The sequence below is a fragment of the Bidens hawaiensis genome, unplaced genomic scaffold (genome assembly GCF_021521415.1).
Source record: "Bidens hawaiensis isolate Kalapana, Puna unplaced genomic scaffold, B.hawaiensis_p1.1 tig00024303_1, whole genome shotgun sequence".
Taxonomy (NCBI): Eukaryota; Viridiplantae; Streptophyta; class Magnoliopsida; order Asterales; family Asteraceae; genus Bidens; species Bidens hawaiensis.
This window is the reverse complement of record NW_027493833.1, coordinates 188,478-213,803: the sequence shown is the minus strand read 5'-3', so window position 1 is coordinate 213,803 and position 25,326 is coordinate 188,478. Positions and strand designations below refer to the sequence as shown.

Sequence of the window (25,326 nt, the reverse complement as noted above, 5' to 3'; positions counted from 1 at the left end):
TGAGATTTCTATGAAGAAACATATATAATTTACATACTATTTACATGTGTATCCAAGCATGTTACATACACATGACAGCATAATAATAATAATCAAGTATAAACACCATGATGTCTGAGATAGAACATCACTCTTTGCTGTTGGAAGACTTATCTTTCTTTTGTCCACCACCAAGAATACGCGATATTTGCAGACCTCTACTAAATGCCTGGTTGAACAGCATACGCGTTTGGAATTCTGAAACAAACGGGAACCAAGCAAGAAATGCAACCGGTGTGAACAAAAGTAATCCCATAATTATTTCATAGTATTGTGCTAAGGTTCTGATCGATGACCACATTCCAGATTTCTTCAGAAACCGCCTCAAAGCTTGAGCAATCTAAAAAAGAAACATAAAATAACACTTGTTAACATTAACATCAACATTAACAAATGTTGTTGATGAATGATGACTCACCAGAAGTAGTCCCCATCCAGTCGGGAGGAACGCGAGGATGCATACGATTATATCCTTTAATGTCATATGCGGTAGTGCAATTAATGTTATTAAAGTCGAGGCGAAAGCGACAACAATAAAACCATTAATTAATCTGAATAAAAGCTGAAAATCGGCACTAAGCGTTTTCCTCCAATATGACATGACCTGGAATCCAGCAGCAAATCGCAAATTGATTAGATATAATTATAAGTCATGGAGTTACTATTAAATATTGTACTTTAGGATTGAGCCCATAAATCTCGGAAAAAAAATCGGCTTAAAAGATTTTTAATAATTAGTCTATTCTAGATTTATAATCATACTTATAAATATAAAAATATTTGCATGCTGTGATTACAATGGAGAGGGAAACCTCAGCAAGCCAGTAGAGCGAACCCAACAATCAGTGAGTTCACTTCATGAACCGTTCAGCAGGGAAGTATGTTTACACTCGTTTACTTAATAAACAAACGAACATAAACACATGTCTCGTTCGTTCATCTATGTTCGTGAAAGTTCGTGCATTTACATTCGTGTATGTTCGTATTTGTTTGTGAGTTTACTTTAAGTTCGTCAGTTTACTTTCGTTAATGTACTCATTCAAAACTTTTTGGCCCACTATAATTTAGTCTAGCTTTACAACTTTTTAAGCCATGTAGATTACTTTTAACTAGTTTTAGCTTATTATATTTGTTCACATGCGTTCAATTATGTTTGTTCATTACATCCGTGAACTGTTCGTTTATATCGGTAATTGAACAAACATAAACAAACACGAAAACGTTCATTTTCTTAACAAGCGAGCATGAACAAGAAAACCCATTTGTTTATTTGTTCAATTTCGATCGTTTGTTCGATTAAAGTTAAACGAACAAACACAAACATGCTCCATATATCTTCCTTAAATTTTTTTACAAGCCTAACCCTCGATATAGGAAACCAGAAGCCCTAGACAAACCTATAACAGTAATATTTTAATCGAAGAGGAAACTAAATATTAATGTTACTCTAATCAATGTAACACACCTTCAATACAAGAAGTGCACCAATGATCACAAGCCATGAAATTCCATAAACCTGCAACCAGAAGGCAAATATTATTACAGCTAAAAGTCAAAAAGTCAAGCACGTACAACACACGAAACGTACCAGAAAACTTTTGCTCTCTGTTAAGCTAAGATGATATACAAGTCCAAACTGATAGATAAAAAACCGAAGAGCCAAAACAATCTCTGTTATGGTACCACGTACACCAGAAGATATAAGATGTTCCTGTTCTTTTTCCCACCACGATTCCCAACTTTTATCAACGGCAACACCGATCCCACCTCGATTACTTATCCACTTACTCCAATCAGTCCAATCATCAACAATCTTTTGCCACTCAAAACCCGAGGGGTTAAACAAAAAGGGAGCAAAAAGCCATGATCCCACCATAAACCACATTGATACAGTAATCAATATGTATGCAATTGAACCTCTATAAGATTGACCAAATATTTCATACACAACAAGTAGTATCAAAAGTTCAAGCCCCTTAACAAAGTGGCTTCGTGAGTAAAGTTGGTAATTATCAGCAAACTTGGCATGAAACACGACGAACCCACGACCTGTGGCTCGATACTGTGCACCACCGTGAAGCAAAGTTCTTCCATAATAATGTGTTTTTGTCCCGAGTGAAAATGTGAAGAATACAGAAGCTAGTTGCAGTTGCATGAGGACAAAATCTGTAAACGCTTTATGAAACCCACGTTCGAGACCAATTTCCATCATCATTGGTAATGCCATTAAAAACCCAATTTGGAAAAAGGATTGTGAAGCGAGAGCAACTTGAAGGGGTTTGTTGTTAACGACTGCTCGGTTTGTGGTCAGTTCTCGTTCCAGTCCACTAAGGACGAGATAAAGGCGACCGTAGAGGAAGACATATACGATAAGCACTGTAAGCTGTTGTAAAACAAGAAGTGTTGGTCAAAAAGTCAAAAGGTGTTGAGAATTGAAACTTGGAAGAAAATGTTTAAACATCTTACGAGTGTGTTGAAGTAGAATCCGACAGTGGTGAAGTAGCAAGAGAGCATACGGAAGAAGTCGAAACGGTGTCCAAGTCGGTATATGTCACGGCTCATTGTTTGTTCACCGTTACCGTTGGCGATTTTGGCCTCGAATAGTGAGATTTGGTTGAGACCAACATCTCTTCCTTTACCGACTTGAATGTATTCGTGATGAGTAACGTTTCCTCCGCGTAATGTGGAATTGAAACCTGAGAAATTGAAAATGTAAATAGAAGACAAGCAAGCAATAGAGATATAATTATGATATACATATATAGCAAATACTTGCCTGCAAATATATCCTCACTCAGGTTAACAATTTTAGAAGCCTTGCTGACACCGCCTCTGGTTAAATGAAAGAGTCTTTCAAACACATCTGGATGCCCGTAATGAAATCTGACTCTGAATGAGCAAAGGGTACACGAACAAGATTATGAGTTCAAAGATAACAATAAAAAACAAATAAATATATGCTAATTTGCCAATATATAATGAGAAGCTTCACTTCATGCTGATTTCTATTTAAATAGTCATCATCTTAAACACTGTTACCTATAAAATATTTTTACATTTTCTTTTTCTTTTTAATAGCAAAAATGTGTTGAGCACTATTTTAAAGATGCAAAGAAGATATAATATAACATGAAAATATAAATTAATTATTCTGGAAGACAATAAAATCTCTATGACATGGACCAGAACCGTATGATATAATATGAATATTTGCAATACGACAATATCATAAAACTTACTTTAACGGGTTGGCCAACAATCTTTGCCCAATAGTTACAAAACTTGTCTCTTGATTTGACATGAACCATGCAAGAGAAGAAACACTGAAACCATAAATCATATACAAAGAAATGCTATTAACCACAAAGAGGAGTATTGCAAAAACATGTTCAAACAATTAAGAAAGCATAATTTAGACGCTTGTACAATCTTCAAACATTCTTAGTGAATTGTATGCAAAGTCAAATGAAAAATCAATAAAAAGAAACGGGTTGTTGGTGTACCTGCCAGTGAATATATGCTCTCTAAGCCCTAATATGGTTGGGGTCCGCACGCCATGCATGACAAGAAACTCTTGAAGTAAATTCCTCATTTTAAAAGCTTCTTCCATGTAGTTATCCTGTTGATTAAACAATAAACACACTAAAACACTGTATTTAACAAACTTTAAGGTATAAAAAGCATATATACCTGGTTCATATCTATTGTTTGTAGGCCCTCCCCAAACGTAAAAATTATTGCATGGTTTTGGTTTTCTGGCTTTCCCTCTCCCAATTTTGCAGGCCCGGGAAGTTTTATACGATATATAACCTGGACAATTAAATTGCATAAGTATTATTATTAACATACTTTTCTACAAGAATAATAACTGTCAAACTTACACTCTGTTTACAACTTCAAAGAATAATAGTTAATTTACCTTTTGAAATAGTTAATTTATTTCTTCTATAACAAGAATAACTACCAAATACAATTTACACCAGCATGTTTATTGTTAGGATTAAACTCACATTAACAGAGCATGAAAGCAATAAACGAACACAGGGATTTAACATGGTTCGGTCTAAACTGGCCTACGTCCACAGGTGGCAACTATGTATTCTTTATTTCAGTGATAAATGATTGCATGTACATAAGATATATTTATAGATACAGAAGCTTGATGGGGCATACTAGACAGTTTATACTTTGAACACACGTACAAGGATATCTCTTTCTGTATATTGTTTGTTATGGTTGCTATGGAGTTGTTAGCTTAGGACCACTTGTATCTATCATTCCTTGAGGCTCCATATATACATGGAGGCCTAGTATTGTATGATTGTATCTATTGAGTAAATGCGTTAGATTTTATTACCTCAAAATTTCTTTTCAGATACACTAATCACTCAAAGATAAATATAAAATTGGACTGCCCACATTTTTACCCATGACCCAAATGAATCTTTGAATACGAACAGATTGAGTTTCTATAATATAACTGAAAGTTGTACCTGATCTTCATTTTGAACCGGGCCAGAGTCACCGGACTTTGGTACAGCTTTCACAAGAACTGAATAATAAGAAACACGATCAACCACTTTTTTTAGTTTGTCTTCACTAGTTTCTTCAACTTCATCAATATATGCAACACGAAGAGAAGGATACCTGCTCATGAATAAAAAAGAGGGCATTATAGTGAATACAATAACTTCACACAAAACCAAACTCAATATTACAAGTCATACGTTGTCATGAGCCTTAGAATATCATGAGCACGTGGATCAGCCGATCGTTTTTGAATACCATATTGCTGGCAAGATACAACAAATGAAAACTTCATATCCACCACCGCGTGACATTGTGTCATTAACGATCGATCATCGTTGTTTAGTAACTCTTCGGTATTAGATGAAGCAGCCTTATAACCTTTCATCAACTCTGCAACAAGAATAAAGAATTAAAGATTATATAAAATGTTAATGTTATATATCACAAAAAGGTTAAATAAAAGGGTGATACTATATGTATATATGCATACCATCATCTTTTGCCATGTCAAGGAAAGCCTGAAGTACCAATGCTTGTCGATAATACATCATGCCGCGTACTAGTTTACAACCAATATAGAATTGTTTAGAAAAATAAAAATAAGTTAATATAAGCATCTTGATTACAAATTAATCACGTACCGGTTTTAGTCAATGTTTGACCTCTATATGATGCCCAATGTCGAAGATGATCTTCATAATCTGGAAGACTTTTCAGTTCATCTTCATTTTTGCACTTCACCCGTTGAAGGAAATTGTCCCATTCGTCTATATAATATATTATATATCACATATATGTATATAATTTGTGTTATATATCTTTAAAAAAGGAAAAACCTATGAAAACAAACTGACCAGGGTAAATTTTCTGCAAGTAGAAGAGGATGGAAACCCCATCTTCATTTGGCTTTTCTAAAGCATCCATAGAGAAAAGGACATCCTCATTGAAGTAAGGTGTAAGAACCCTTAGCAAGGAATATAGAAATAAATATCAAGTGTTAAAATGGATTTTTAATGATGCTAACTTTTCTAGGCCATCATTTACAATAAAACCAGCACTATCTATTGTTATTTTGTGTAAAATGCCCATATCAGCATTATCCTCTCACTATCTAGGACCCACAAAAGATCAGGAGTTCAGGACATGAAACTTTTAAATAAAATGCTGTTACTTTTTAAATAAACATCATAAAAAGTGTAGCCATGTAAACAGACCAAACGTTCAGTGATTAGTTCGTGAACTGTTTGGCGGGAAATTCATTTATGTTCAGCATGAACACATGTCTCGTACATTCATTCATGTTCGTGAACGTTCCTTCATTTAAATTTGTTTATGTTTGTTCATCTATATCCGTTAGTTTACATTCCTTAATATATTCATCTAAAATTTTGGTCTCATTACAACTTAGTCTGGTTTTAATAACCTTTTAAGCCCCACACATTATGTTTCACATTAAAGTTAACTAGTTTTAGCTCATTTATGTCTGTTCATCTATGTTCAGTTATGTTCATTCGTGAACAGTTCGTTTATACTATTAGTGAACAAAGATAAACAAACACAAAAAAGGAAAACCGGTTTGTTCAATTGTACATGTTCGATCATTTGTTTGGTTAAAGTTAAACGAACAAACATGCCTTGTTCGTGTTTGTTTATAAGCCTAAAGAAGTGTGTAAAATGATGCAAACTTACGAGAACGATATCATGTTTCTAACTTTAGGTGCTGCAGGCATTTCCATAAACAATGAATTTGAGAAAAAAGAAATGCGCCTTCTGGCTTCTATGTTTGATGGCACATCCATTGCAGATTCTTTTTCAGTCAGCAAAAGATGAAGCCTTGTTATCTAGTAAAACAAAAAGAATCATGGTTTAACTACTCAAAACAATTTTAAAAAAATCGTCATAATAATATTAAGATTGGGAGTCAAAAGACCATGAACTTACTTTCTCTCTCCAAGCTTCTTCATCTCTTGTAACAGGAAAATTAAGAACTGCAAAGAATTTATATCGTTTATCAAGTGGTGCTTCATCGTTTCCATAAGCACCACCATGAGTTGATTCCATCAAACTGTATGTGTGAAGCAAAAAGAAATCAATTAGAGAATGTTAATTAAGAAATCAATTACCAATTCATATTTCATTGTACCTAGAAATTGACTCCTCTATTATTATGTCTCGTGTCACCACCTCCAACATGTTAAGTAATACAATCACAACATCATCCTTGTCACTTTCTTCATTCTTCATCTGTAAGAAACAAAAATCATAAAATTAGTTTGAAAAGTGTAAAAGGTCAAACTGTTTGCTTTAAAATGTAGGCTTGTAAACAAACAGGATATTCAGTGAACCGTTCATTTATGTTCGTTTATTTTCATTTATTTAATAAACGAAAGAACATGAACATATTCTCATTCATTAATGTTTGTGAACGTTCGTTCATTTGCATTCATTTATGTTCGTTACTTTGTTTAAGCTCGTTCGTTAATATATTTATTCAGATTGTTTAGGCCCATAACAATTTAGTCTAGTTTAGTAACATTTTAGGCCCAACACATTGTTCATATTTACTTTTAATTGATTTTAGCACAAGCAAGAAAACTCCGTTTAAGGTTTGTGTTCGATTATTTGTTAGGTTCACAAGCCAATTAAAATGGTTTGAAAGAAATAATGTTTACCAAGAACTCAATAAGTTTAACAAACTGATCAGTGAGGCTAGGAAGTTCACTCATATTAAGCTTGGATAGCACGGTTTTCTCCTCTATGTGTTTGTCCACTATCTCAAATATCTCCCTCAAAACACTGAAAAAAAAGTTGTTCTCATAATATAAATATATGAATTATGAAACAACTGAGATTATTAAAATTTAATTGCATACGCCTTCTCTCGATCACCCGAAACCAAGAAATTCATAATATTTCTGCATGAAGCATAGCATTCGCGAACCGCGTAGACCATATACGCGTCTGAATCCAGCCTCTTTTTCAGTTCAGAATCCCTTCCAGTACTATCTTTTGCCATATCCAATGCTATAGGAAGCTAAAGTTTGATCATCAAAAAGTCAATATATTTGTGTAGTTAAAATTCATGAAGGAATATCATTCAGGATGTAAAGAAACCTTGCTAGCAAGTAAAAAAGGAGGCCACTGAATGAGATCTAAATCCAGATCAGCAGAGTATGGCATGAGTAATAGGTCCATTTCCCTGGTAAAAATAACAAAACCAGTACATAATAAAATCAACAGTATATTTTTTAACGATATGTGTGCATAAAATATAAAATCATCTTCATAGCACCTGTTAGTAATCAAATCTTCATCTCTGAAACTTGCGATTATTTTATTCCACATCTGGGCAAACCTTGCTGCTTCCTCTTTCTTAGCAGAGACCTGAAATAGATATAAACCGAATAATTAATTATAATAATATTGACAAAACTTTGTAATGTGTGGTTACTAATGACAATAATAATATTAACACCTTCGGGCTGTATCTACTTGATAGAGTGGCCTTGAGCCCCTTTTTAGTCCTTTCGCTTCTTTCTGCTGGAATTAAGCAACTATTAAAAGCAATTGGCAGTTGCTCAAACCGGCTTCTCAACATTTCCAGCGTTCGTATCTGAAAAACAGAAATATTTGAGAATAAAATTAATAATAATAATAATAATAATCACAGCAAAAATAATAGCTATAACAATTATAATGAAAATAATAATAACAATAACAAGAACAATAACAAGAATAGTGAGAGTTCTATGCACAGATGGTCCCTGTGGATTCAGTAAAGTAGGTTTCAGTGGCGAAGCATGCACGAAAACGCGCAGGGGGGGGGGGTAAGAGACGGGGCTCACCTAAAGGAAGCCTCGCCAATGACAGGTTTGGTGGTTCGTACTAACTTTGAAAAGTTGCATGTTCGAGGTTCATTGTTTGAATCTTGTAACAAGTTTGGGTATAAACACCAATTTTTGTCAACTTCTCTGTTAAGTCTAGATAAAATGATCAAAATACCCTTGAATATTAGAAACAAAAAAAGTAAACAGTAAAACTCAGTGGTTGGTAGTTGCGTAAAACACAGGTGATGGCACAAAGGGAAAGCGTATGGGTTTTACTTTTTATGTTTTTGTTTTTAAATGTTCAAGGGTATTGTGGTCATTTTATCTACACTTTACAGAAAATTAACTAAAGTTGGCTTTAATACCCAAAATTGTTACAAAATTAGAACCATGAACACCAAGCACGCAACATTTCAAAGTTAGTACCCACACCTGTTACTTTGCTCAAACCACATGGACCATCTTTGTAATTAACTCTAGTAATAGTAATAATAATAATAACAATCATAATAAAAAAAATCATGCTGGAGAGAACCAACCTCTCCAAGACGTCGAAACGCACCATAAAAGCCACCAAATATTGTGGAGAAAATGGCATACCAAATTTGAGTATCCATGAAATACACCTATAGAAAACAAAGAAAGAAATCCAACTTACAAACCAACTTAGAGAGAATAAAATGTTGTATATAGAATTAAGAGAAATCAGATAAAAAAACACATACAAGAATAATAGGAGCCCAGATTGCAATGACAACACCAAGATTGTTGCTAGCTGAAATAACAATGTGAAATCAATTTCATTTTTGGTGTAACTTATGTACTTGTGTTTATGGGTATAAATAACTGAATAAGACTACTAAACTTGATTACCTTGGGGGAAGAACTCATGCCATTGGTAACGTGTAATGTGAATTCTCATTATTGTTTTAGTAGGACCCACTAGAGGCTTTATATGCAATATTAGAAGTAATGATTGTTATGTTAAGATTAAGTACACAAATATTTGTTACAACAAAAAGATGAAGAATAGAAGAAACACCTCTAAGTAGTAACTAAAAGCTAACTTTGCTACTATGAGGACAACCCAAAAGAATGTGTACCTAGAAAAAAAAAATTTTGGTTACACATAAAGCAAAAGGTATACACGTGTAATAGGATGTCTTACTTAATTAGCGAAAGTGGGTCCTCATGCATTCCCCTCCCGACGTACAGTGGAAGCTGCATATGTTCATTAATTATCAAAAATAAACTCTAAATGACACTTCAAAAACCGTAAGGCTTCTTAATATAAAGACATTTGCATATTTTCCCATATTACCAGTTTACCACTGATAAAAACTACTATCACAAACTCAGAGAGAGCATTTTTATAGGGGCATTTACATATATCCCCTTGCTAAGCTTCCTTATTACACATTTACTCATCCCTTAAAAATCAATTACATATTTCCCCTTCCTAAACCACACATATTACATATCTCCCCATTTCATTAAAATTAACTAACTAAATGACTGTTTTACCCTTAATGACATAATTAAATAAGTATTTACATATATCCCCTTCCTAAAAACATCAATTATATATCTCCACAAGTTCAATCCAAACCGAGACGAACATATTAAACACTAATAAACCGATTGGCATCGAACTTTTTAATCAAAAGTCAATATAAAAAAGTTTTGGATTTATTTGTTTTTACCAACAAAAATAACTCAAGTATAATAAAAAAAAAGTTGTGGTAGTCATTTATGGCGGTGATGAGATGGCCGGAAGCTTGCCGGAAAAATCGAGCTTGATGGAAGTAGGTTGGAGAAAATGATTTGATGGTGTGGGTTTAACTCTATGATTACTAATATAACTTTGTTATTTAATTAATTTTTTAATAGCAAGGGATATGGGTAACTTAGTAATTTGATATGAAAAGGGGAAATACGTAAATGTTTGTTTAGATGTGGGGAAATATGTAATTAGGGGTGTTAAGTAAGGGGAAATATGTAAAAATCCCTTTATATAAAGCTTGCAATTAATAACGCTTTTCCTGAATGATATGTTTTTCCCATATATACCCCCATAGAAAACTCCCATCACCAAACTCAAAGAGAGCGTGTTTGAATAAAATTCGTAATAAATTACACTTTTCTTGAACGGTATGTTTTTCCCATCTTACCCCTGATGAAAACTACTATCACAAAGCTCAAAGAGAGCATTTTTAAATAAAACTTGTACAAAGTTACAATTTTCTTGATCAGTATGTTTTTTCCATAATATCCTGATGAAAACTCATAGAGATCACTATTATATAAAACTTGTGAAGAATTACACTTTTCTTGAACGGTATGTTTTTTTTCCCATATTACCCCTGATATGAAAACTACTTTCACAAAACTCAAGGAGAACATTCTTAAAAAAAACTTGAAATAGCTTACACTTTCTCGAACGGTATGTTTTTCCCGTATTACACCTGATGAAAACTACTATCACAAAACTCAAAAGAGAGCATTTTTTTAAAAAAAACTTGTAATAAATTACACTTTTCTTGAAAAGTATTTTTTTTCCATATTACCCCTGATGAAACCTACTATCACCAATCTCAAAGAGAGTATTTCAAATATACAAATTGTAACAAATTACACTGTTCCTGAACGGTGTGTTTTTCCCATATTAGCCTGATGAAAACTACTATCACAAATTATAATATTCTAATAATATATTAAAGTTTTCACATGTAATGATTTAAAAGGTTTCATATACTGATGTACCTGTGACCACCACATGATGAACCGCACGATTCTGTAATCAGATCTCTCCAAATACCGGCGGACAAACGGAAACAGAAACAACAATGCAGAAAGCATGTTTGGAGACAAATAAACAACAATTGCCAAAATGAACAAAGATGGTGAGCCTGATCCACTACCAAACCAATTTTTCATAGTTTCTCCAAATCCAGAAGGATTATCCAAACTATAAGAATATGTTACTGGTAAAACAATAACCCAGACTGCTGCTGAAACAGCCTTCAAAACGTATCGAAGCTTGACATGAAATGACATGCTAAACCTTGCTTTCCACATCATCACAAGATCAATAACAGCTGGAAACGAAACAGTAATTGGACTGTTGGAAACTATTAACATTTAAACTTTGGCAAGCATAAGTCAAAAACATTTAAACTTTGGCAAGCATAAGTCAAAAGTAAATCTAACCTTGTGCAAGTTTCAAAATTGCTGCTGTAATGAAGACGCTCAAAACTCGCTTGAACACTTTTCCCTCAAAGATGGAACTTAGATTGCCGGATCCGTTCCATGCTATGATAATCATTGCCTAGAGTCGGTTGTTAATGTTATTACTGACAATAATATATTCACCAAAACAAAGCTAAAGCAATTAGAAAGAAGGTAGGGGTGTGCGTGAAACCGATAAAACAAAGCTGAAACCAGAAAAACCAAAAAAATCGAACCAAGCAAACCGAATCCAAACAAAAGCTGACGATTTGGTTTTATGTTTTTGTAAAACCGAACTGTCGATTCGATTTTAGTTTTGCATGTATTTAAAGCCGAATCAACCCAAATATTTTAGCCCAAATAAAAATAATCAATTAAGTATTAATTAACAAAAAAAGCCCAAATTCATTATTTTGGGTCAATTTTTTTTACCCAAAATTTACAAGCCCAAATGACAAAACAGAAAAAACCAAAACCGTAAAACTGAAGCATAACGATTTTCAAAAACTTAAAAAACGAAATTTCGGTTTTCGGTTCGGTTTGAGTGCAAAACCAAACCATGCACACCCCTAAAGAAAAGATTACCTGTAAACATAAGATGAAAAAGCTCCACATCCTATCAAAACTCCTAAATATATGCCAATATGAATCTATTTCAACAAAATTAATCTTCCCAACCCATCGACCCCTCGTGGCAGGTTTTTCAACCTGAAAATAGAGAACAAACATATTAACTATTAAAATGTTGCATTTATTCTCATACAACTATGATCACTCTGACTTGTATATAATATTCAAATTTCTATGATACGTGGATACCAATCAAGCTGATGGCATGTAGTCAAACATGAAGATCCCCAAAAAAGTCAAAAAGTAGAGAACTTGTAGGAATGAAGAATCATAAAAAACTTACATCATTATCTCTGCATTCTTCAGGCACGTGAAAGAAATCAGCATCAGCACGCATCGGCCATCCAATACGGAAACAGTCAACTGACCTACAATTTTATACATAATTAATGCATTACATATGATTACAAGAACAATAATATTGTTCAAATTGTAACGCAAATCTTTGAATAATACCAGAAGTACTCATTTAGATCATCATAATTTCTCCATTGAGAATGCTTTGTCTTTCCTCCTTTGCTTTTTTGAGCTTCCTGTAAAAACAACAATAAAATTATGAAAACAAAATACAAAAAAGAGTTGCAAAACATATCCGTTTTTTTACTACACCTTTGCAATTGTGTTATATATAGGTGTCACAACTTTCCTCAAAAACGCCTCCTTTTCACCCCCGTAAGCAGGCTTAACATTCTCACCAGTCACAGAATTCACACTACCAGCCAGCATACCATAAAGTTCAAATGCCATCTGGCAAGCATATATTTATTCAGAACCCGCATTTTAATATAAGTGAAAAGGTTTAAAAATATGTCATAATACATACATGGTGATAGATATAGCAAAGGCATTCCGGCATAAATCTCAAGTTTGCAGCTTCGCCCCATATGAGAAGATACAAACCCATATATAGCAGTTTTCTTTGTTGAACTTCTTTTTGAATATTTGGGAACCTGTAAATGATAATTATCAGACTCAAAACATTGCAACTACATTTTTCATCATAATATATTTTAAACATATTTAAGGAGGACACTCACCAAAGACTATGCTTGCGACCCAAATATTCGCACCACTTCTGATAATTTTTAAACATCTTGTTCATAACTTCATTAACAGCACCATCATCCAACTACAAAAGATTAATATACAAGAATTTCATCACCAACATTTATGTTTATGCAATTGCACACATTGAGGCTAGTCCAAATAGGTGTATATATGAACGCCAGTACTATTTTACGGCACAAATAGTATAATACCTTAGGTTGTTGAGTAGGCTTTGGGAATTGTCGAATATGAATATTTGCCAATAACAAGATCAAGTGCTCCCTTTGATTCGAAACATTATCTTTCTGCAATTCATATATTATTAGATGTAGCAATTTCAACATATTTTGTTAAAATGAAACAGGTTGATAACTCCCATAAGTGAACCTTTCTCTCAAATCATTTGACTCAAAAACTAAATTATTATCAAAACAGTGCAATTTTTGTAATCATACTTGGCATATCAACCACTTATAAACTTTTTGAAAAAAAAACATGTTTCGGGTCAACCCCAGTTGACTCATACCGGATATTACCCAGTTTGGCTTGTTATCATGCCACCTCAGCATACCTGAAAACCAAACATATCTTGTAGCCAATCCAAGATGTCTTCATCCACTTTCTTCGTGTGGCCTTTTGGCCATGGTAAACCTCTGGTGTTACGAAGAGCTGAGACTGAAGCTTGTATCTAAATATAAACAAGTGAAAGTGTCAAAATACCACACTGAATGAAAAACTGGCATGCAAAATTTCTTTAACAAACCTCTGGATATTGCATAATTGCTTGATTTGAACTATCAGAATCAAGTGGAAGTATGTTATAAGGAGCATACATTTCTGTCTTCTCAGCGACCTTCTTGTGTACTTCCACATCCTATGAAGACATACGTGTTAATAATCTATCAATTTACAGATATTCAAATGATTTTGAAATAAGAAAAGGTCAAGCATTTACCTCATCTGCCACCTCAACAGCTTCATGGAGATTGACAGCCTTTAATACCTCAAACAGAACAGCAGCTGTTTGATAAGCTTTTGTAAGACGTGTACTGATATTGAAGACAAATTTGCATCAGAAAATGAAAAAAAAAATGATGCCAAAAAGACTAGAAGAAAAAATGATAACCGGTCAGCTTTATCAGCATTTTGCAAAGCTTTAATGTATTTTCCATAATAATCTCGATAAAAGCTCTGCATTTCACGAGCATCACTTTTTTTTCGCCCTGCTAATGTTGTTTGATCTTCCTATATATATAGTACAAAGTTGCAGTTCATATAACAAGTAAAAGATGTCAATTTATGTAGTTACACGAAACATTAATAATAAAATATTAATGTCTCCATTGAAACAAGCGCATACCCTTTCTAGGCGTTGAAGTAGGGCAGTTTTGAATTGACGAACACCACGACCACTTGATGTTGGATCGAGTCTGTGAGCTTTCTCAAATGCATAGAACCGACCTATTTATGCATACAAGAAATATGGATTACGATCACAAGCAATAAAACCAATAGTTCCAAACACCGAAACAGAAACAACAGACTTACAAAGATAAGCAACCCTTGGATTACTAGGTTCAACTTCATTAGCAACACGAAGAATAGGAGCAATTGCAACAAGAGATGAAGGCACCACTTCACTGTCCATCATAGCCTCCCCACCCAAATTACCAGCTGTTTGAGTCCGCAGCAGCCTGCCAGGTGGCGGCTGATCAGACCCTCTTCGATTGTACGCCATTGTTTCTTCAGATTCTAATCCACAAAAGCTTCAGCTCACTATAAATTTCCTGCAGGTACACATAATCAGCATCTTATATAACAATATTATATCCTAAAAGCAAGATCACTTTATCAACAATCAGACAGTGAACCAAAATCTTCAATTATTCAAATCCTCTACGGCATCCGCCGCCATTTTATGAAATTAATCAAAAAATCATGATTACCTAATTCATAAAACATCTCAAATCAGTAAAAACCCCAAAACTCAACTCGATTTTAATCTAAACAAGTTCAAAAAAACTGAAAGCCTTTCTATCGCTTCACCTCAATCAGACAATGAATATACATAACATAACTATCTGATCATACAAATGGATGCCGATTATGAACTTACCTTCTGGTACACAAAATCAGCACCTTATGTAACAATAATATCCTAAAAGTAAGATCACCTAATCAACAATCAAACAGAAACCCAAACACTTGAAATTCTCCAAATTATCTGACAGCAAGCAGTAAAGAGCTTCATCTGTTAACAATTTGTGGCTAATTCACGTAATTAATCAAACAATAACAAAAACCTAATTCATAAAACAACTAGCAACTCGATCACTTAAGGTGGATGATCAAACAGTGAATAATAATCATAAGATAAGTGTAGGATCATACAAATAGATGCGGAATTAAGGTGATTAAGAACTTACCGAGCGAGTAACTGATCAACGTTTCATTCCGGCGAAACTCTGATGGTTGAGTGGATAAGGAAACAATCGATTGATGATCAGAAAAGAAAAGTGATGATTGGATTGAAGACGGAACTAAAAAGCTGAAAGTGAAGAGAGAGAGAGAAAGGGACGTTGGAAAGCTTAGCTTTATTACTCTGGTGTTTACTAATAATATATTATTATTATTATTATTATTATTATTATTATTATTATTATTATTATTCACGACTTCACTTCCCTAATACTAGTTGGAGTGGGTGGCATGTGCCAGGCTATTTATAATGTTTTTCAACTTTTTGGTTTGGTCGTTCAAAACTCAAAAGATTATTTTAACGTTGACCATAGTTTACTTAGAAAAAAAAATTTTGGTTTTGTTTTTCAATGAAATTACGTTGATAATGTCTAGGTATTTATGTAGGTTTCAATGAAATTTCATTTGATGTGAATATATATATATATATATAATATTTTCTAAGCTTATGGGTAATTACTAATACTAATTAGGTATACAATTGATTTCTCTCAAATAATAAAGATAATGTTCTCGGTTCGGTTTACATTACCAGTTTTAAGTTACAAACCAAACTAAACAGTTATATTGACTATGATTTCCTGAGTTCGACATCGTCTTTGGTCGTGAGTAATTTTTTATTATATCACTAACTCTATGGTTTTCAAAGTTTAATTCAATAATTATTTGGGTCACATACATGTAATTTAATAACAATGCACATCTACTTTTTGGATTTAACAGAATTAATAAATACGGCCTTGTTAATGAAATTTTTTTTAAAAGATTGTTACATTGAAGACTTAGGGACTGTTTGGTAGCTTTTTAACCGCTATTAAGAGGCTAGCTCTTAACCATTCGGCTATAGGTTAACCCGACTAAGAGGTAGTCTCTTAATGATTGTTAAGAGACTACCAAACAGTCCCTTAATCTCTATCAATCGATGGTAGGTTAACCCGACTAAAATTGGTTATGAAGGGCATACTTAGGATTGAGTTTGAAAAATGTTTGTTGGCTTATTGGTTTTTTGAAAAGTCAGAATTTGAGTATTTTAGAAAATTGTTTTTAACTCTTTCAAAAAGCTAAAATAATAAAGATTTTTGTGATTGCCAAACACATTTTAATTTATTGGCTCTTTGAAAAGGGAAAATACAATAAAAAACCAATGTACTTTCTCTTTTAACTCTCAAAAGTCCCTAAACAATTTTTTTCACGTAAACATCCCTCTACACGCTATTTTTGAATAAAATTGTGATTTCTTGTTAAAAGTTATTATATAGATAGTTTTTGTAATTTAACTATATTACAACTTTAGTCTCCAAGTTAAAAACATTTTAATTTAAGACCAAACTTTTGCTGAAACATAAAACCCTAATCTATGAAACAAATGGGATTAACTTTTTTGCAGTGAGCAACTGAGCATGAATCAAAATGCCATAACATAAATTTGATATAACAAATTATATTTCCTAGCCCTCCACTCCAGCTTGTTCATCACACCTCAGCAAATTCGGCACCACCTCCGGTGACTTTAAATTCTAGGCGACCGGACACCACCGCACCAGACAGAGGCTCCGCCTATCGCACCACCGCACCCAAACATCAACGGCACATATATGCAATTCTTGGTCGGAAACAAACACCACTTTTTCAAACCCACCATCTCCGCCGGTGTTACTCAGAGAACTAACGCTAGATTGGTGTCAGACCCCCATCGTCGCCACCATGGCTAGATCTGCAACTTGACTTCTCCAATTGATCAGTGTCAAACCTGCCGTCATTAACATCGCCACATCTGCAATCGATGGTACCTTAAACCCATCTAAATCAAGTCGGTAGGCGTGATTGGAGCTGGCAACAATATACCTTGGCTGAAATACCAGTCTTGTTTGGTGGCAAGGTGTCGCTAGTTGGTGTTTATAATCTTCCCATCTCTACTGAAAATTGAGCACGGTGATGAATCAGTTTGGTGAACAAGATGGAGAGGGTTATTGTTGTAATTTAACACTTAATTGTAATTTTATTAAAATGATTTTATGATATTTTAAAAAAAAAATAATTTATGTAAAAGCTAATTTGGTATGTATTCATTTAACCTAAAACTTATTCCCATCTGTTTTAGATACTAAAGGTGTTAACTTCATAAAAACTAATGGTCTTAAATTAAAATGTTTTCAACTTGGGGACTAAAGTTGTAATATAGTTAAATTACAAAAACTATCTATATAATTACTTGTAACAAGAAATCACAATTTTATTAAAAAATAGCATGTAGAGGGATTTTTATGTGAAAAAAATTGTTTAGGGACTTTTGTGAGAAAGTACATTGGTTTTTTATGATATTTCCCCTTTTGAAAACACCAATAAATCAATAGGCATTTTTCAAACTCAATCCCAAACATACTCGCAATGTTTACCAACATATTATTTATCCCATTGTAAAGCCCCTTGCAAAGTCTTAAAACAACTTGGAATATATCCAGAAAAAAAAAATTTACGGGGTATATAAATATAGAAAAAGAAATAAGAAAAAATTATTCATTGACATCAGATTAAGAAACTGGTGTTTAATGTGATACTTGCAATTCTCTGCTTATATCTTTTCTATGTTGGACACGCATTGTTAATAATAATATTATTATTTTACTTTAGATAAAATGATTTAGAACACTATAAGCATTTGAAAAAATATTAAACTGTTTTCGAGCCTTCTAATCCGTTCGACCATAAACACAAGAATACCAGAATCCTGCCTCGCCGAAATGGAACATTTCAAAACAAAACCAATAATCAACCGATCGCACAAACAGTAAAACACATAACCAGCCACGTAGCCAAAACAATAGTCAAATACACACTCGCTGGCTGCTGTCCAAATTCTAGTGCCAATGCTTTTCATACGACTACCGCGCATCTACAAGCCATTATTATTACTTAACTTTTGTAAAAAAAATGAAATTTTGGATCTTTTGTGTTTATAAAGTTATGCAGACTTCTTGCAGTGTTGTTCAAGCCATTCCATTGTAACACTTTTCGGCCTCTCCAATGGTAACCCGAGAGCTCGATCCCATATGAGCTGAATAAAAATTGATGGTAAAGATTTAAGACATTTGCATATAATAAATAAACACTAAAAACATTAAAATTAATTGGCTAACCTGAGAACAGATTCCAATTGCCCTCGATACACCAAAGAGAACGGTGAAATATCTGAAACGTGTTAAAATTTTATGAATCAAAATGTTATGAAATGCTATTTTACTAAACAATCATTAGGAAAATCATTTTCTTGGATATGTCATAAACAAATCACCAGTGGGCCTCTATATGAACCGAACGTTATATGAACAGTTCGTAAACCACCATTCGGCGCGAAGTTCGTTATTTGATATACGAATGAACATGAACAAAACTTTTTGCTCAGTTAGTTAAACGTACGAAGATGAACATATTCGTTTACGTTACTTGATATATTCAATTAAAGTTTATAGACCCATTACAATTTAGTCTAGTTTTAAAAATTAAAATATACCCAACACAATTAAGTTTTAGTTGGTGTGAGCTCAAATATGTTCGTTCGTGAACTGTTCATTTATGTTATTAACAAACAAACATAAACGAACATCAACATGATGATATTCTTAAGGAACTAACACAGGGAAGAAAACTCCGATTCATTTAGCCGATATGCGACCAAAAGGTTCGCGTATTTCATGGCTATATGCGTGAAATTGTTTTGACATGATCATAAATGTATAACACCGTCAGAAAACTAGTTACTTTTGTGGTTTCTTTTCATTTTAAATCAAAAATTAATATTTAATAAAAAAAATATGATGTTGCATACCTTGCTTCAGTTAAACCATAGTAGTTGAGCAAGACACCGCTATGAGCATCGACATTAGGCCAAGGGTTTTTCACCTACAAGCAGAATTCCATATTAAAAATAATGAAGTTCAAGTATTAATTACTGACATCTATAATAAGTTATTTTAAATAGAAAGAGGTCATGATATGCACATCACTGAGTACAAATTTGCGAGATCAGAATTAATATAAAAGACACTTACCTTGCCAAGTTCTGTTAGTATTGGAGGCACCACATCATAAAGCTTTGAAACCTAAAAAAATAAAAAGAATTCAGAGAAAGGTAGCCTAAAAAACCAATGACAATAATAATACAAAGTTGTTACGCGCTAACCAGTTGGAACAGAGGATCGTTAGGCAAATGTTTCAATGCAAATTCTCGTTGGCACATATATCTGGGATCAGTTTTTCGTAGAACACCATGTCCAAATCCAGGAACAACCTGCGATTAATAATTAATGAAAATTTATAATAAATATACGTTAACATGAACAGAAATACTGTTGCAATTTAAAAGAAAAAAAAACTTATAATAGCATTACCTTCCCACTGTTTAAGGTTTTCCATACATAGTCCTTCAGTTGATCTGTGGTTATGTTCTCTCCACATTCATCTACCACTGATTTTATCCATAACAAAACTTCCTGCACCGTATAATAATTTATACAAAAAAGTTTAATTATATAACTATAAAAAAAAGCAGTGATAGACGGTTTTAGTCCCTGTGGTGCCCGAAATAACCATTTAGTCCATTAGTTATAATTTGACTTTTTCAGTCACTGTGTTTATTTTCTTCTCAATTAAGACCATGACACAAACACTGTTTGTTTAATGCAAGGGCATTCTAGTCTTTTTACACATGGGGACAAATATGCAACTTACAACATAATTTAAAAGTAAGAGCATCACTTATGTCATTTACTCAAAATACACAAATAATTTATAAGAAAGTGAAACCATAGTCAAATTAGAGCCAATAGGCTAAAAGGGTTATCCTTAGGCCTATTAACAAACCAAACGTTTAGTGAACAGTTCATTAACTGTTCAGTGAAAAGTTCATTATTTAAATAAACGAACAATTATGACCAAAATGTTTTGTTTATCAGTTAAAAGAACAAACTTGAGCACGTCACGTTTGTTCATTTTTGTTGTTAAAGTTCATTTATTTAAATTTGTTTATGTTTGTTTGTTTACGTTAATTTATGTTCATTTGTTTACGTTTGTTAAGTCCTTTTGTTTACATTTAATAACTTTTTAGGCCCAACACATTGTTCCTCACATTGCTTTAATTAGTTTTAGCTCAGTTATGTCTGTAATCTATGTTAAGTTATGTTCGTTCGTGTAGGTTCGTGAACAATTCGATCATATAGTTAACGAACTAGCATAAACAAACACAAGCATATTCTTTTTCTTAACGAACAAACACAAACAAGAAAACCCTGTCTGTTTAATTGTTCATGTTCAATCGTTTCTTTGGTTAAAGTTAAACGAGCTAACACGAACATGCCCCGTTCATGTTCGAGTGGTCCGTTTACAATCCTAGTTATTCTGGCCAAACCACAAGGACTAAAACCGTAATTTACTGAAAAAGAAAAGTTAGGGGCAGCAAAAGTACACCTGATTAGCCAGTCCATGAAGCGGTCCAGCTAGACCATTTAATGCTGCAGCAAACGAAAGATATGGATCCGAGAGCGCACTAGCAACCTAAATAAACCATAAAAAAATAGTTATATAAATATAATATATATAAACATGAAAAAAAAAATAAAAAAATTGGGAAAAGTGCGAAAAGGGTTTATATGCTTACAAGATGACCAGTATGAGCACTGACGTTTCCACCTTCATGGTCACTGCAACAATTCATAAACCAATTAAAAACATATTCTATATTTCGTTTAAACATACGCTCAAATATCAGAAATGCATAATCTCACCTGTGGATGGTGACATAAAGCCTCATAAGCTCTTGCATTTCAGGACCATCAAATCCAAGCATGTGTGCAAAATTTGCGCCATAATCTAGTGAGTCATCCACTGGTATTCTTTCTCCATTTTTATACATCCTACGAAAAGTAATTAAAGCGAATTCAGACTTGGTACAAAACAGCAGGAGTATATAACTAAAAACAAATTTATAGATACCTGCGGTAGACGTATGCAGCAACAGCTGGCACTTGAGCAATCAATGAAAGTGAGTCCTCGTATGTCGGCTCCCAGTATCTATAATAAGTAAGGTAAACATTACATTTTTTAATTCTTTAAGAATATAACTTATAAATTGATATCATAAATATACTCACTTGGATTTATGGATTCCTTTCTCATAGGCTTTTGAAAATTCACTTTGTACCTGAAATAAGAATTGGTAGAAATGGTTAAGTGGGTCCCATAGATAAACTCATAAACGTATTATGTTAAACAATTTTATCATAATTCTCTAAAACAACTTGCAATTAACACCTGAAGAGCCATAACACCAGTTGTAAACTGAGTCATTGGATGAGCTGTAACAGGTAAGGCATTGATTGCTTTGTACACATGATCTGCAACAAAGAATGAAGAAGCCAACATTAAAAAATACACTTTGTTTCAGATATAATAAATAGGTTTAAAATATGATTGAAGCTGACCTGGAATAGTGGCACGACTGCGAAGGTCCTTTGATAAAGCATCCACTTGTTCTTTAGTTGGTACCTTATTTTGAAAAATGGTCACAAAAAATTAGATCAAAGCATAAACAGAAATGGTCTGTATAGACATATACATATACATAAATATATATGCATACATATATAGGATCAGAATCATTTCAGAACTTCAAGATAATTTAAGAGCTTTAAGAGCTCTTAACAATCAATCTTTTATTGAATAACATTTAATATTATTTGAGGGTAGTTTGCCATTTATTATATGTAATTTTATGATTACATATATGTAATTTGGTTATTACACATATGTGAACTTGTGATTAAATATATATAACTACAAAATTGCATATACTAAATGACAAACTACCCTCAAATTATATCTTAAATATATATAACAAAAAATAAAATGGTTGGTTGTTAGGAGTTCTTGAAGTCCTTAATTTTTTTGGAGTTTGAAGAGATCCAAACCCTGTATATGCATATGCATATGTATATGTGCACGCACACACATACATATAAATATACAGCACATATGAATACATATATATATATATAGAGAGAGAGAGAGAGAGAGCAGATAGCAAATACAAAAAGTTACCACAGAAACAAGATCACCACAAAAATTCAATAATAATAAAAATAACTAATAATAATAATAAAATAATAATAATGATCAGGATAATATGGATAGTTGTCTACCTTTCCGGTCAAAAGAAGCCAAAGAAGACCCTCAGGCAATGGCTCACCACCGGGCTTTGCTGCTGGTAATAACTTCTGGCATTCGGGTATAGATAGACCCCTGAAGCGAATTCCCTAATTTATAAGAAACGAAACCCATTATATATATTTTGCATTTTGACAAGTTGCAGATAATTCCCACAGTGGACCTGAGTTTATACCTCATCTGGGTCAAGTAACGATGTTTCCCAAAGCAGACCTGTCATTCCTCGCATACCACCAATTACCTTCAAATGTGTAACAAAAGAGTAAGTAAATATTATAAACTACCAAAAATTTGAAAGAAAAAAAAAACAAAAGAAAGAAAAGTTTATTTACCATATTAACAGTAATGTTACCCAACTGAACTTTGCCATATTCTGATTTGATCTTTTTTAGGCGCTCCTGGACAAGATTGAAATCGTTAATAAATACAATCAAAACTGACACCAGTAACCATAAATGTGGGCAATGTACCTGCTGTTCTGGAATCAATTCCTTAAGCTGAGAATGAAGGTCCTACATTGAATTAAACGTATTAAGACTTCCGGATCAAATTCTCAAAATGAAGAATTAAGAATATAAATATAGCATGTGGCTATCAATGTGCTACATAAATTTCTATTGGTCAAGTTGGAGTAGACAGTGAAGCTTAAATAATTGAATACATAAATTGAAAACTAAAAAGGAAATAGTATTTTGCACATAGGTTAATTCTTTAGCATTTTAAGAATAGTTATTTATTTGTTTCTTTCTTTAGGAAATACATGTCCACATTTGTTACAAATCACATCTACAGAAAAAGTTTTCTAGCATTATTGACCTTCTTAAAGTTGTATACTCCCAACACTCTGAAAGCTTATTTTATTTTAGTTTTTAGCAAATAGACAAGATTAGGCTTTTGTGGTCCATAAGCTTGAACCAAAAAGTTCAAAACTCTAGCAATTAAAAACTTTGTAACCTTTGATGTATACATTCGGTTCATATTAGTTTATAATTTCATAAAATAGCATATTTAAGACAACTTACAAGGTCAGAGGAGGTCTGGATTTGCAGCCATCTTACTGAACTGGTCAAACTAGGCTGTTGAACCTGTAAAACAAACACAAGTCACCAAATCATAAGAAACATATTAACCACAAATTAGCACTTACTAAATGCATAGAAACAATCATTCACTAAATAAGCAGCTACGGCTCTCAATAAATTGCATACTGTATATCTAACAAATAATCAACTTTCACTACTTTATTAACCAAATTGTGGTGGATTCTAAACTGTTTGAAATCAAAACTACATTTCTACGCAGTTAATGCGGAAAAACATCGGCTATTGGTCAAGGACTTATATATGAGATATCAGTTATCGCTGTGGGATATCGGTAATTTTAATATCATGAAGAATTTAAATATATATAGCAATTTCACACTAACAATTCAGTATACTCTCCTATCATTAACAAATTAACCTTTTGCAACTTACAAAACACAAGAATTGTAGCAAGTAAGAACTGATTAATACTAAAAACACTAACATTAAACACTAAAAAATTGACAATTAAGACTTGAAAAGCTGATATCGGGAAAATTGGTGATATATCGGTCAATTTCGTCAATAATATCGTACCGATATTTTACCAAGGGACCGATAACCGATATATCACTGCATAGCTACATTGTGTATCATTTCAATTGCTGTATTAACAATTGAAATACGTTCATTACAAGTAAATACAAATCAACTATCAATCAATACCTAATTACCTAAAATCAACTATGAATCAATATAACAGATGTATGCGAAAACAAAAATCAAATCAAATAACAATAACTTACAACGCGATTTCTAAGCTTGGAGAGAAGCGAAACACTCCTGTAGAACACCATCGCTGAAAATCAAAACTGCAAAATTAATAAAATCAGTCGTCAAAATAGGAGCGAAAATACAGATCTGGCGACTGAAAATCATATGAAATGAATCAACCAAATGAAATTGAGATTGAATTTGATTAATCGATTGATTTGAAGTGTGTGTGTACCTTGAGATTCGAAAAGCAAGTCTGATGATGATGATTGATGAGAGAATACTGGAAAGATGCGTTTGTAAGTGGTGACTGGTGAGTTTGTTAAACGTGAATGGATAAAAATTATACGTGAGTCAGTCGTCAGGGGTAGAATGGTCAATCGGCAACCATCTTTGACCGTTTTTTGGGTTCAACCGGGATAATAATAATATTGTTCTAGAATTTGGAAACTTAGGGCTTTTGAATTAGAATCGAATGTTTAGTCAAATCATTTGAGATAGGGAGTTAGGGACGGCTTAGAATGTAAATGAGC

The 25,326-nt window shown here is 33.0% G+C and overlaps 2 protein-coding genes across 2 annotated transcripts; both read right to left on the bottom strand.

Moving 5' to 3' along the window:
• Positions 1-51: 51 nt before the first annotated feature.
• LOC143569083 (callose synthase 2-like) lies at positions 52-15,097 on the bottom strand. The gene is made up of 42 exons (XM_077055071.1): positions 14,850-15,097; positions 14,662-14,762; positions 14,428-14,546; positions 14,257-14,350; positions 14,065-14,175; positions 13,873-13,989; positions 13,514-13,606; positions 13,292-13,383; positions 13,078-13,204; positions 12,864-13,001; positions 12,711-12,787; positions 12,538-12,622; positions 12,210-12,332; positions 11,607-11,724; positions 11,160-11,494; positions 9,565-9,617; positions 9,439-9,499; positions 9,270-9,351; positions 9,122-9,171; positions 8,936-9,022; positions 8,045-8,182; positions 7,862-7,953; positions 7,684-7,768; positions 7,443-7,603; positions 7,242-7,365; positions 6,713-6,813; positions 6,511-6,634; positions 6,259-6,410; positions 5,424-5,533; positions 5,211-5,336; positions 5,060-5,128; positions 4,767-4,959; positions 4,533-4,686; positions 3,730-3,849; positions 3,543-3,658; positions 3,279-3,362; positions 2,816-2,928; positions 2,506-2,735; positions 1,628-2,422; positions 1,505-1,555; positions 458-643; positions 52-379 (listed from the first exon to the last, which is right to left on the bottom strand). Exons 1-42 carry the CDS (start codon positions 15,037-15,039, stop codon positions 128-130), a joined length of 5,829 nt encoding a protein of 1,942 aa, XP_076911186.1. The 5' UTR covers positions 15,040-15,097; the 3' UTR covers positions 52-127.
• A 3,609-nt stretch (positions 15,098-18,706) lies between these two features.
• On the bottom strand, positions 18,707-25,043 carry LOC143569070 (citrate synthase, mitochondrial). The gene is made up of 20 exons (XM_077055065.1): positions 25,029-25,043; positions 24,826-24,878; positions 24,020-24,082; positions 23,468-23,509; positions 23,330-23,395; positions 23,173-23,238; positions 22,973-23,086; positions 22,256-22,319; positions 22,086-22,168; positions 21,926-21,975; positions 21,768-21,845; positions 21,560-21,688; positions 21,433-21,475; positions 21,243-21,329; positions 20,168-20,269; positions 19,960-20,067; positions 19,829-19,879; positions 19,606-19,679; positions 18,917-18,968; positions 18,707-18,834 (listed from the first exon to the last, which is right to left on the bottom strand). The coding sequence occupies exons 2-20, from the start codon at positions 24,874-24,876 to the stop codon at positions 18,742-18,744; spliced, it is 1,416 nt and encodes a 471-aa protein (XP_076911180.1). The 5' UTR covers positions 24,877-24,878; positions 25,029-25,043; the 3' UTR covers positions 18,707-18,741.
• Between the last annotated feature and the right edge of the window lie 283 nt (positions 25,044-25,326).